This window comes from Pundamilia nyererei, unplaced genomic scaffold, assembly GCF_000239375.1.
Source record: "Pundamilia nyererei isolate P.nyererei 1_Seehausen unplaced genomic scaffold, PunNye1.0 scaffold00003, whole genome shotgun sequence".
Taxonomy (NCBI): domain Eukaryota; kingdom Metazoa; phylum Chordata; class Actinopteri; order Cichliformes; family Cichlidae; genus Pundamilia; species Pundamilia nyererei.
Genome location: NW_005187404.1, coordinates 2,386,762 through 2,400,878, shown reverse-complemented (window position 1 = coordinate 2,400,878; position 14,117 = coordinate 2,386,762). Strand labels below are relative to the sequence as shown.

General features: G+C 39.3%; 1 protein-coding gene across 6 annotated transcripts in view; it reads left to right on the top strand.

Annotated features, from left to right (window-relative positions):
• Positions 1 to 14,117, top strand: part of kirrel3b (kirre like nephrin family adhesion molecule 3b) — a 167,855-nt gene that overhangs the window by 105,747 nt on the left and 47,991 nt on the right. For all 6 annotated transcript variants that reach the window (XM_013911002.1, XM_005720643.1, XM_013911010.1 and 3 more), the window contains exon 5: positions 10,454 to 10,611. In XM_013911002.1, coding sequence (XP_013766456.1) covers positions 10,454 to 10,611 — 158 coding nt within the window. The remainder of the gene's footprint in view (positions 1 to 10,453; positions 10,612 to 14,117) is intronic.

Sequence of the window (14,117 nt, the reverse complement as noted above, 5' to 3'; positions counted from 1 at the left end):
ATATTCCAAGTAAATTAAAGCAATAAAGCACTATTTACTAACCCTGAAATTTCAACCGTAAGCATCAAATGCTGCAAGGAAGTGCAGAATTTGGGTGAACTGTATTATCTTAGCTAATAAGCTACGAGAAAGGGAACACCTTTATTCGTATTTGATTTATTGAGAGCGAGAGAGTTTATCATACCTCCCCATGAGCCTGAATGGTAGGTGTTTGTTTAATCCCCTGCCAAGCTCAATGACTCCACAATGCGCTGCCAGGGAGAACTCCAGGCTGATCTACACACAAGGTAATGGAGGAAATATATGCAAGGCCTGTGTCACTGCAAACTCCTAGCTGTCAATTACTTGCCAGCGGTGACAGAGTGTGTCTATCAACTTGGAAAGCAGCTACGGCCACACACATGCCTATATGCGCGCACACAGACACAAATATGGCACATAGGCATATATGCATTATGCTTAAATGCATCCTCACACCCACCAGTGCACACACACACACACGCACACACAAAGTCTTCCATTTCCAAATTGACAGCAGAATAAATCTAAAGCTCTCCTCTCCATCTTTTATAATTCAGTTTCAGCCCATATACATCCATGTGCCATGTCAGAGTAACTTCTCAACACTTAACTTTGATATCTTTGGAAACACAGAACACGAATATTCATGCTACTAAAGAATAAAGTTGCATGTTTCAAGTTTTCTGTCTTTTTTTCTCTTTTCTTTTCACTGAGTTTGGCCTTGTAAAAAATACACATGTAAACAACCCACCCATTCACTAGAAAACGGAGCGAAAGCCTTTACTTCACTCTTATTCATTTCAGCCAATAATTAAATGGGGAAGAGTAAGGAAGAGTTAGGAAGTTAAAAAAGACTGACTACATCAACATTTATAAACGATAATGAACTCCCTTCATCGAAAAGCTTTGGCAACTAAATGGATAGTGCGCTTAACAGTTTGCATGGCTTGCAGGCTTACTCTCAGATGCCAAAGGAGAATCAAGGTCTTGTGAATTAGTCATGAAGGAAGAGAATGGAGGGTTTCAGGTCCAAAAAAGACCCCTGAGGCTAATTATATCCCTTGCAGCTAGTTGGCACCTCTCCAGACCTTTGCTCTAATCTTTCTACCTTTGGTTGGGGACCGGTGGAATGAAAGGAAGTGGGATCACTGTTGTTTGATTAAGGTCTTTGGCTGAAAAACTTATCTAAGGTGTTTGGTTGATTTTAAATTAACTGGATTGTGGTAATTCTTTACACAAAAGAAATATGCTTTTAATGAATTGTAGTGCCATTTATTGACAGACATTTTAGTCTTTATTTTAAGTGGGTTTTTTTGTCACCATCTGCATTTACTCACTCCTTTTTTCCCCAGTCACTTAATGAATCCTTCCTACTTAATGGACAGCCTTGAATTCCTTTAATTAGTTAGTTCTCTTAATTTTGAATCCTGTCTTAAAAGGACACAGTTAATTTGTAAACTCAAACAGAGAGCTTTTGGTACACTGTTCACTGTTGGCTGTTAATTAAAATTTACTAAAGATAAACTCAAAAGATAAAAAAAAAAAAAAAATGCCTGGCCATTAGGCCCAATATTTTTCATTTATCATCACCGGCTATTCTCAAGTATTTTTTTTGATCATCCATTAACCTTGATGAGATTATTTTTTGGCTTGAAGCATGGATATAAAAACAGGAGATTTTTTTAAGATGTAGACGTTATCTGGAGGAAATAAAAAAGAGTTACAAAGCTTTTTGTGTAGTAGACAATAATCCCCCCATTCAGAAATGTTGCATCACTTGTTGTGTAACACCGGTGTCTCTGGATATCACAGTTCTTAACTTTTGTTTATTATGTATCATATGTACCGAATAATGTCAAAAAATTGGTACTCAGATGCTAAATGGATACTGAAAAGAACTATGGGATCACATACTCATTTGTAACAGTATTGATACCAGCGCTGCTGCCGTCGCCTCCTCCAGCTGACACACAGCTTCACACAGCAGTGGTGCAGACAGGCAGGCACAGAGCCCCTCCTCTCACTATCAGCTGAGCACTCAAACAGTAGCGCAACAGACTCAGCGAAGCAGCTTCAAGACTGGCACCCCGACCTTTATGAAGAAAGACTGGGGTGCTGTGTTTCTTTTAATGTAACAGATTGAAGCAGAGAATAGTCTACCAGCAGCTAGACAGAAAATGCAACAGCCTACCTTAACAGCTCTATTTGATCGGCAACAAAAACATGGTGGCAAGCCACCAAAAGCACAGGAAATTAACATGGCTATAGAGCCGTGCAAGGATTGGTATTCGTCACATCTGTTTTGCCTTTTCTGTTTTTTGCATGTGTTGATAATAGTACTGAATATCTTTCCAAGTGCTGGTATCAAGTTTGAAATGTGAGTATTGTGGCAACCCTTTATTGTACGGTTTATCTAGTTACGCTTAAATAGTTGTCTGATTGTGCAATAAGATACATTTTTGACCTTTTTTCTCCTAATATAAGCTCTGTTATTAATCTTGCATATTTGCGCATCAGCATTTCAACATTTACATTTACAATTAAACCATATGTGGTTGATTCACTTCTGGAAGAACCAATGTGCAGTTGGTGCAGCGGTTGAAATTCAAAGCCCCCGCAGAAGATCTTTGGAAATGAAAAGCATTCATAAATACAATATTACGCTGGTCGTCTGACAAACATAATTGATAGCACGCCATTTGAATGAACCATTGTGTGCAAGATATTTGTTTTCCCTTTCCTGCATTGTTAATGTTTTGGGCGCATGCTTCAGCAACAATATTCATGTACACAAAAGCCCAAGGGTATCTTTTGTTATTGTTGTTTTCAACTGCCAAAGCTGAATCAGCCATTTCTGTGGATAAGTCTGAATTCATTATTTCTCAAGGATCACACTGCCATCTTTTTAGTAATGGAAATGAACTTTGAGGGCAGGGCTAAAAAAAAAAGACAAGAAAAGACAAGAAAGCTACTATAGAATTAGAAGTTTTCGTTCTAAAAAAACACAAATTATCACAAATAGTTTATTAATGTGCATTTTAGCTTCAAGTGTCATGGTCCTGGGCCATGTGGGCCCAGTATTCTTAGTTTCTTGTATTTTTGTATTTCGTTCCTTATTTAGGCCATGTTTCCTAAGTTGTCCTGTTGTGGTGTTCCTTATTTGACTTCCCCTTGTGACTTTTATCCCCTGTGTGCCCCTCTATGTATCTGTGAGCCCTCATCTCCCCTCCTTGTTTCATTCCATGTTTCCCCAGCCCACTATGCCCGTGTTCTCTCTCTCCTCCTGTTTGCACCTGTGTACTTCCTGTTTTACTTTGACAGTCTCCCGTCAGTGTTGTTTACTCCTGCCATGTCTTGTTATGTTTATCTGTGTCAGCTGTGTTCCCATGTGTGGCCACTTCCCCTGATCATCCCTCTTGTGTATTTAGTCTCTGTGTTTCACGTAGTCTGTGTCGCGTCGTCTGTGTTACCACCCCTGTGTTCCGTATCTCCAGCCATAGCTTTTTCTTAGTTTATGTCCAGTTTAGGTTTTCTGTTTGAACTATTACCCTTATACTGCCCTCGCTCTGGTTTGTTCTGTTATCAGCCATAATAAAAGGCTCGCTTTTGTTTAATCCACTCCTGCATCTTCGCTTGTGTTCGCGTCTGGGTCCAACACACACATTCCCACACGGTCTATCTCCACGGACCATGACATCAAGTGCTGCCTTTGAAGTATGTTTCAGTAAGTCCAAGGGCAAGTGAAAGCTTATATAGAAGACCTGTATTTTCTGTATTAGTTGCACGTGATCTTTCTTTTATTAAGATTTTGATTCTTCGTTTTTTCATTAAAGGTTAAAGTTACAGTCACCGAAGTCAGCCATATCAGTATCCTTTTTACCGGATACTGCTGTTTGAGCCACATTTTGAGGAACCCTTATTAAATTCTTTGCAGATTTCCTTGTAAGTAACCAATTTGTCTTTTACAAAAGGTAATTTAAGCCTAGCCAAGCATCTCAGTAGTATAATGAGAGATAAGGTGTCCTAAACGGCAGTCATTCTGGGAGAAAACTTGACTGTAACATTCACATTACACTGCCTTTTCTGCAACATGAGATGGGACAATAACTACATCTATGGTATCAGAGGCAGTGAGCAGGTGTGCGATTATGGCAGACAGGCTGCATGTAGGATGTTTGGTTTTTTCGTTGGTTTTTTTTTTCCTTCTCAGCATTTGAACAGAAGGAGAAGAAATGACATGAATTCGTGTGCCGCGAAACAACAGCACCGACTGTGTACAGGTGCTGAGCTAATTTGAATGCACCGCACTACTCAGTGAGTCAGTTTTCTTCAGTTGACTGTAATTCTTGTCAGCAAACTAATGATTGGCTTAAGAAAATATAACAACAAGGGCTGATAACTGCCAGAAATTTTGAATGAAAAGTTTTCACTTTTAACTGTGAGTTGGAACTTGGATTTTGACCTTGCCTAAACCCCCCCCCACACACACACACACACACCACACTCCTTAAATTCAAACATACATACATAATACACACGTAATTATAGAGCACAACTCAGCTGGGTGGTGAGAAGCAATGTCAGCACCCTCCCAATCTGTGGAGAGCAGCTTAGGGCTGCACATGGCTGCGCTGTGACGGAGCAAGCAGTGCACATCTCTGACAGCTCTGGCATCTACCCACTCCTCATCTCATCTTCATCCTTCCTTCCCTCCATTTTATTTGGCAGTGTTCGCAGAGATCATGATGCCGACTCGTGCTGTGCTTCTACACTGTACATATTAAAATTTAGCAAAAATTTTGCACCTTTTGATCATCTCCCCTTACTGTCCCATTGGCGTCCAGCTGCTTTCTTCCTCTACCTCTCTCTTTACTCTCTTTACTCTTCTTTTTCTTTTCTAGCAACTTATTATTTCATATTTCCACCATGGCGCCACGGATTTTCTACAAATCAGTGCTGTGCTGTTGTTTTTGCAACTGCAATCTGCCATTTTGTTTGTTTCTCTTATTTTCCTTTTCATTTCATTTTTATTCACTCTTACTTGTTCTCCTGTCTCATGCATGTGCACAGTCATGGCTGAAGATCTTCTGCTTCCAAACAGATGTACTATGACAGCACTTGAAGAGGGCCGGTGATTTGGGCCAGTGAGCCACACATGTCTCTTGTATCCACCCTGCGCTGGGTATTCCTGCCTTCTACTCTTCTGTTTTTCCTGATCTGTCTTTCACAAACTCTGCAAGCTGTCGCGGCAGGGTGACAGGCAGCCCGTGCAAGTATTCTTCTGGAATAGACAGGAAAGTCAGGAATCACATTGATGTTCAGGACACGTCCGCCGAAGCACAGCTGACACGTTGCCAGCCTTCCCCTCCCCTACATCGTCCAGCCACCTTATGTGGAGCTCTCTCATTCATTTGCCTCCAAATTGCTTTTCCTCCTTGCTCGCACTCCTGGAAAGCTGGGGTGCTCACAAGATTTCATTGGCTGCTTTGGAGGACTTCTCCCAGTGCTGGTTTCCTAAAAACTCAGCAGGATCATCACGAGCTAACTCTAGTGCATGCTATCACATAAATTCAAGCTTTATGTCCAGTGTTTGGATAATTCATATGTATCGTGAGACAAAAGGCAGCTTTATGATCCCCTGGGTTTATTCAAGCCCCTGTTGGAGCTGACAGACTTACTGCTTTTCACTGTTCATTACACATCAATATGCTGTGGTCTAATTGATTATACACTACCAGTAAATGATCTCACTGAATTCTATGTTTTTCTGACATCGTTGTCTGTTTTCACTCACTCTGATAGAAGGTAGGACATGTAGTCAGACATTTATAGCGACGCGAAGCACATAAATGAATCCTGAGACTTATGAAGCATCAGATGAGGTAAATGAATGTGAGTTTTGACAGAGCAATTTGGATTTATCCCAGAAATAAATAAAAGGCTCCTTAGAACCCACTATGACATTTATGATCTGAAGCCACCGGATCAAAACACACACTCAAATCAGGCCCAAAGAAAGCTTTCAAATGATGAAAGTAATGAACTGGCTGTATCTTACAGTTAGTCTTTACCTAAATCTTGAGCTGCAGCCACTGCCAATGCTGCATGTTTGATTAATACATGAGTAAAACAAACCGCTTCGTGGCAATTCAGCAATCAGTCGTCTGCTTATTTGTATTAAACGTGTAATCACAGAAATACCTGCAAAAGTTGATGTCCATGTGAATTCACGCCAGCAAATTTGCACAGACGAATGCAAATTTGAGAAAGCCTTGAAAGGGATTAAATTATTATCCGAGAGAAGAAAAAAGCGGACAGAGTGGAGCAGAGTTTGCAATGAGTCAGCCCTGTAATTAAAGAGGAGTGATCAATCTGTACCACTGACCACACTTATGCCAAGTCCATCGAATGGCTGCAGTAAAGAGCTAATTTAGAACCATTAGGGACTGCCGAGTTTGCAAACAGCCCAGTAATGATGATGGCTGATTCAAGTTCAAGGTTTGGCCTCTGTATAACTGTCAGACCTGGCAGTCATAAGGCGATATCAGTGAAAGATCTTAGATGAAGAGAAAGATCTATTTTAATCATATTTTTTGGTCATTTATATATTCAATGAATGCTAGGTTATTGGTCAGATGTTCCCAATTCCTCTGCGCCAAGTTTAACTGCATTTCTGTTTTGAATAGAACATTCTTCGTGCTCCTTTAGTGGCGATGATCACAAGTTGTGGCTTTTTTTCATTAACACAACCAACAATTTCAGCCCAGGCTGTCACAAACTGTCTCCATATTGACACACTCTGCATAAGACCTCAAACACTGTGAAGGACAGAAAGATACAAAGGTATGCTGGATGGAGGCAGCCAGGCATGTCCTTCATCTCCTTGTTATATTCCCCATTTACCCTTTGTGTTTTCCTGGCAAGCATCCCTCCAGAGAGACATGACCTGAAACCGTACCCAGAGTGCCGTTTTCGCTGCGACTCCCTCTTCCATGTAACGGCACTATGCATGAAATCATAAACTCCTCTTGCACGGTCCACTTTGCACCTCTCAGAGGAATACGTAAAGCTGAATAATAAACAACTGGGACTATAAAAAGGTCAAAAGGGTCCATACAGTTACTTACTAAAACAACCTGGGAGAGTATAACAACACTCATTACTAGAATCACCCTACGACCCTAGCTGAGCACCTATTTACAGAAAGCTGATTTATTAGAACGTATGCAAGAGAGGAAAGTTTCCTTGAACATTCCTTGAACAAGACTTTTTATGTGAGACTTCAGTCAGTTTAAGCTTTATATCACCTTACATGAATGTGTGGTATTCAAGCCCGAGTCCATGACTTGCAAGAAAGTCCAGATAATGACTTGATCACAGCTTTATGCGAAAACGTAGAGATGTACATCCCCGGGAAAAAAGAACTACATAAATATTTCTAAAGGGCCCAAGAGTAATGGAACAGCACATGTTCACAACAAGGAAAACTCTGAATAGGTGTACTAAGAGAAACACACCACAACTTCAACTAGGTCTTGGTAGCATGTTTTAAACAAACAGCAAAGTCTCTCTGATCGAACTGAAGGAAAGAGGGGCTTTCCTTCATGGGCTCGCTGAAAAAAATGTTTTGACCTGAAGTTTAGGAAAGGTTTGAATGGTGCAACGGTACAATGGCCGAAAACACAAAAATAAGCCAGCAACAGAATGATTGAATGAGAAGAGAGCCCATGACCAAGTGAGCAGTTTGAACTCAATATAGCCGATTGTTGTGCCATGATTCAAAACATTAAAAAAAAATAAAAAATAAAGTTAAGGTATCCCTGATATAATCTTGAACTGGGACTATTTTGTATGGGAGAGCGGACCAAAATTTTCCCTCTCATTTTTAAATCAGCTAACATCCTGTCCTGATCGAGGTTGTTACTGCTGCTGTTGTGATGATTAGCGAAAGAATCTTGGCAATTCCTAATAGCTCTTATATCCCCCCTCCATATAAAACCTTCTTGCTTGTCATTTAATTAATGTTTCAGTCATATGTGCAAAGGAACGCTGCCAACAAACCAGTAGGTTTGTATTTTTGCAATCAACAGTCAAAGTGTCATTACTGAGCCTCACTTTTTTTTTTTTATTGACAGATGGCAGAGCTTTCTGGACTAGTCCAGGCTCATAATGCTGCCTTTTTTTCAGTCTCTTACTCTCTCTCGCATTTGCATGCCATGCTGAATCTCTATTCTTAGCAAAAGAATAACATGAAGTGATCTTTTTGACCTTGCTCCAATTGCTGATAAAGAACCAGGTGGTGACCACATTCTCACAAAGATTCTTTCTTACTTGCCTAGATCAGCACACTGTCTTGTCTTATCTGCTTGTGCTGACCTGAGATTCCTCTACCTCTCCCGATCCTCCGCATATTAACGAAGTACAGATGAAAGGGAGCCAGCCAGAATTAACACTGCCTTTCACACTCAAGTACATAATAGGAATCAGTGAGTCTGAACTGTCTGTGAAATAGCAGTTTTCCTGGTCTGATTGGTCAGAGTTAGGTCTAGCCAGAGTAGACTTCATTGTTCCCACGCTGGTCTGAATAAGCCTTTATTTACTCAAAAAAAGTGGTAGTGATGGTGATGCTTGCAGATTATTTGATTAATAAAGATTTTTCCCATTTCCACATTTTAATCAATAATGTTATGTAATACAATGATATTAGTCACAGTAGCATAAATCTACCCTTACACTAATCAACCACAGCATGAAGACCAAGATCTGCACGTCTTTGTCACGGGAGTGCTGTGTTACCCTTATGACCAGGCTTTATATGTGTATTCAAACTACAAAGATAGGTGACCATTTTACCAATACAACATCTTAAAATGCAGCAAACACAGCTTGAAGAACTTTTTGTCAACATAGGAATTGGTCTTTGTTTAGTGCAATTTAAAACTCTAAAACTGCATCTGCTCAGTGAATACATGTTTCCAAGCCACAGTACAAGACGAGCGCCGCCTCTTCTTGTTCGATTATTTCCTGCTGTATCTAAAAGGGATCTGCAGACAAAAATCCCAAAATAGTCACCTTATTATTGTGCGCAGTACATTTCTGATAAACTGTATTTACCACTAACCTCAATGAGAACCTGTTTCCTGTAACTGCTTCAAAATGAACAACTGAATACTGAATGTAGTAAGCTCAGTCGGAAGGGTTTGTTTTGCATTATGTCTAATTTAATAGAGTGTTGAGTGGGAAACAAAAGTGAGTCTAAAATGTGGCGCTGGAAATAAACAGAAATATATGCAGGGAATACAATGTTCTTCTCACTGTAAATGCAGCTCTCTGGGTCTGAGATTTAACTAGCGGTGTTGTTAAAAACACATTTAGCAACGTTGAACTAAAACTAAGTTAAGTTATAACATTTTTTTCAGTTATTTAAAGAGTGAGCAACAGAGCAGCATAGCTGAGTGCACGCCATCCAGCCCTAATGTTGCCATTAAAGAGTGCTTTTATACATATTGTCATTCAATGTCCAGAAAGAACCCAAATTGCATTTTCTCTGGTTTCATTCTTCTCACATCTGTTTGACAGCATAAATCTAACCCATAACAACCTTTCTTCCAATCATGATGCTATTGCACGGGAATATGGCAGCTGCCTGCAGCCTTTGATTTCATCTTGCCCCAGATCTGCATTGTAATGAGCACTCAGGTCAATCAATAATTCACTGCAGTTTCACTTATAAAAAAAAAAGAGTGAGAAAACAGATCAGCTCATGGGTAAAATGGGAATATGACTTTGATCAGTGCCATTAGAGACACATACAACACTGTAGCACTGCTTTTGTCCTTCTGCTGTATTTGTCAACACAATAAGAAATAAAGAGAGGAAATGTACATCTGTGTGTCTGAATTATGTTTAATGCTGACACATATGTGCTGAGTCTGCAATGAGTGATGATAGAGTTTATTGTTGTTTAGAGAGTCATGCTGGGACTTCAGTCTGCAAAGCTTTCCTTGCTTTGAAACCACACCATTCACTGAGTTTTCCATTAGGTGTGTGGTAAATACATTTTTCTCTGCAGTCATTACCTTTAATGAACACCTAACACTAGTTGCAGGTTTTGTTTTCTGAAGAAACCTAATTTGATACAATGAACTAGCATTTTGTCCCCTGTTGGCATCATAAGTGCACCCATTAAAATGAAACTAACTCTGACATATAGTTAGGGTTTTGCTGTGAATTCGTAGCAGGCATTACTTTTCGGCAGTTTTGTGTTATTTGGGTCATCTGAACTTTTTGGATCATAATGCTATACGGGTGTCAATATGCCCAACTTTGCTATCAACATAAATATATCACACATTAAAAACAATAGCTTGATTTCACGTCTACACATTTTACTAACGGCCTGTCTTTCTTTCCCTCTGTCTCTGATCAATAGTTCCTCCAGAAGACCCAGTCATCAGCGGAGGGCCAGTTGTAAGCCTAAGGGCCGGTGACCCACTCAATCTGACCTGCCATGCTGACAATGCCAAACCTGCGGCCTCAATTATCTGGATCCGCAATGGAGAGGTCCTTAATGGGGCCATGTACTCCAAGGTAAGCATAGAGGTGTGTGTCATTCCAGGTATGCAGACCAGCTGGAAAAGGGCTGTTGATGACGTGATGACGCAAGAGTGGAAAATTTTTTTATATTACTTGATTTGCTATTATTTTTTACAATTATTAACATTTTCTTTCCCTAAATTATACTCTACTCCAATTTTACCCTTCCGCCGAGTGACCGATGGATGGATTGCTTTTAAAAATGCAGTCCCTTGAAAATTCCGATTGCGTTTGAATTACTAAAATACGGCTTTTTTTCCTTTCTTTTTTTCCCCTCCAGTATCCAAAGCAACTCAAATAGTGGTGAGATCACAGAGCTATCCATGGCTTTGAGTTTGTCTTCAGTGTTTAGATATTTTCCTTCAGTGGCATTTATCCCACCACCCTAAAAAACTTGACGATGTCCCTTTCGCTGCTGGAATCTGTCTGAACCTTTTCATGCCACAGTATGAGTCTCAATGACAGATCACGCTTTTGATGCTGCGGTACACAACAGTGCCCATTCACACCAGCCCAATGTTTGGATCACCTGATCGCCATATAGACTCTTGACTGACATTAGCCCTTAAGGCTAATCGTCCATTCAGCACTGTCATGTTCTATTTCTATTTAAACAAAGGACATAAAGAGACTCGGCACTTTAGAGCACTAACACCTCCCCCGCCTTCCCTCGCTCCCTGTACTGCCTCATCCCATTATCGGCTTTTTTCAAAGAGCATATAAATGCCATTGATTGGACTGTGGTATAGCACCAGGCCGTTTTGAATAAAGTGATTGCTGGAGGTGCCGTTTGCTAATACCGGGTGGGGAGTGCGCTTCCTGCCTTCACTTCCTCTCAGAGCGAAGGCAGATATGGGGACATTCTGTGCTGGTAGCTGATGGATGCTCACATGTCTGTGTTGAGGCGAATGATGTGTGTCTCTCCTCTTTTATCTCTATTGCCTAACATTGTGAAGTGAGCTTGGGGGGGTCAATTAAAAGAACATGACTCCTTTGTGGATCCAAAGAGCAGTGTGGGAGACTACATCATCGTCATCCGATCTGATGGTCTTCTCATTTCCCACAGATGTAGAGGACTAATGTGAGCAGATGTGGTGGAGGATTCACAGAAATAGCTTTCCTGATGATGTCAAAAGTAATGATGGTTCTGACCCGAAGATAATTTTCCACTAAAGGCCTCAAAACCTCATTTCCACGAGCTCTTAGCAAACTATTTACTGGACCAGTGGTTAAAGAGAAAATGTATGATTAACGCCATTGCTTGGCAAAAAATGCACGTCAGTTCTCACATGGAAGAGAGCAACTTAAATGATGCATTGCTTATCATTAGTGAGGGTAGCTTTCAGTAAATATAAACTGTGGTGTATTACGGAGGAGGCACCCCAAATAATTAGAGAGAAAAGTAAGGTGAGTGGTTCAAATGTCAAGACTTGCTTGGGCTTGAGTAAATTATTGAACAATGCTCAATTCTCAGCTCCCATCTGCTCCAGTGGAGCTGCTCAGCAGAAAACTGCAAAGGGCTGTTTGTAACACGCAGCCTCAAGGTCTGAGCTGTGCTTAGGAGGTGTGCAAATTTGCTCCATGATACATTTGTGTTGGAATGGTGCAACAAATCTTTTGAAGAACATGATGCACTTCCTTACCATAAAGTCATTCTTCACTATGTGCTTTGGTAGCAACCTGAGAGTGGGAGATAGAGGATTATCTCAGTGGTAGAAGGGGGAAAAAGAACAAAAAAAAGGAAGGAATTATATTTTTATGAGCCATTCTTGTTCACCATTTTGTATACAGTCTCTGCTTTGTCACCTTTTAATGCCAGGTAAAGGTGCTAAAGGTCATATGAAGCTGATAATATCAGTGTTAGCAGGAAACTTTTTTTTTAAAGTTTTTGTCTGTTTTTTTTTTTTCAACCCTCAGAAATATTTAACACAGCTGCTTTTTTTACTGTCCCTTTATTCCATTATGAGTTTTTTTCTCATAAAGCCATGGGAGGTTTGTGTAATTAGAGCACTTTATTGTATTTTAATCATCACACTCACTGCACAATGGGAAGGGAAATACTTACAAATAAAGTAACTAATTAAAATTCGGTCGAGCATTATTGTGTCGCATTTGTTTTTGTTTTGAGACAGGCGTAATGATGTAAGTCAAAGGGCTCCTTAGTTTCAACTGTACACGTAATCACTGGTTCCATTTTAAAAAGATCTCAAAAGATTTTGACAATCCAATTAACCTCATTTATTAAATATTAAAAGTAAAGGTGAAATATAGATTACTTCGATTAATTGCATTCAACAGCTTTTGAAAACCATGAGTTGAGTTAAGTAAAAGAAACCTGTTTAACCTCAGTTACCATGTGAAAAAACAAAAGAAATAAAAGTATATATTTCATATATATATATATATATATCGTGCCAAGTTGTGTGCAATTAACTCCAGAGAAGAGGAACATTTTGAGCTGTAGATTAAAAATAGAAAACAGTTTGAATGTAAATAATTTGATCAGGTCAAAGTAATTTTGGAAGAATTATTAGAAAAATAACAATTATATATATATTTTTTACACGGTACATTTACCAGAATCACTGTGTATGCCTTCAAAGTTTAATTAGGTCATCTTAATGTCAAAAAATGTAATTTATTTTTTCTTATGATTTTACAGATTTTCCAGTTTTAATTAAGTTTATGTTGGTGTTGACAAGTAGCAAATTGCATGTAAATTTTCTTATTAGGCTAAAATTATATATAAATTTATATCTATATACAGTACTATGCAAAGGTTTCGAGACTTCCTTCATTCTCTTATACTTTGCTAGGAAAATGGGTAAAAGATTAAATAATTGATTGAAAAACAAACAAACATACATTGAAATATAGTTTATGAGGCAAAAACAGAGTTTGTACAAAGCTCGAGTTTAAAAGTCAATATTTGGTATGATCACCTTTACTCTTCAACACAGCCTGAACTCTCTTAAGCAATTTATGTAAGTAGTCTTCGGGATACTTTGTAACGTTGGATGTTGGCTGCCTTTTGTCCTGTGCTATGTCTGTTCTGTTCACTGATGATCTCACTGTTTTAGTAATTTTGAGATCTGGGCTCTGGGAAGGTCAATCCATAATTGATAGTTTTCTGTTGTGTGTTTTTCTATTAACTTGTACTGTTGCTCAGTTTTTTTTCCCTTTTCTTATGTACGTAGCTTTTAGATAGAGATTAGTTTTATCTTAGGCCGGTTGCATCTGCTTATGTCTTCAACTTTCTTCCAATTTCCTCAAATTTTTTGAGGACACACTGCACACCATACTGAGCTATACCAAGGTTTTAACTAATAGCTCCTTGCTGATACAAAAATACTATTTTGTGCCTTTCATACTGTATTATATTTAAGATTTTTTATAGATCGGACTAAAGAAATGGGAACTAATTACAGTGGGGCAAAAAAGTATTTAGTCAGCCACCGATTGTGCAAGTTCCCCCACCTAAAATGATGACAGAGGTCAGT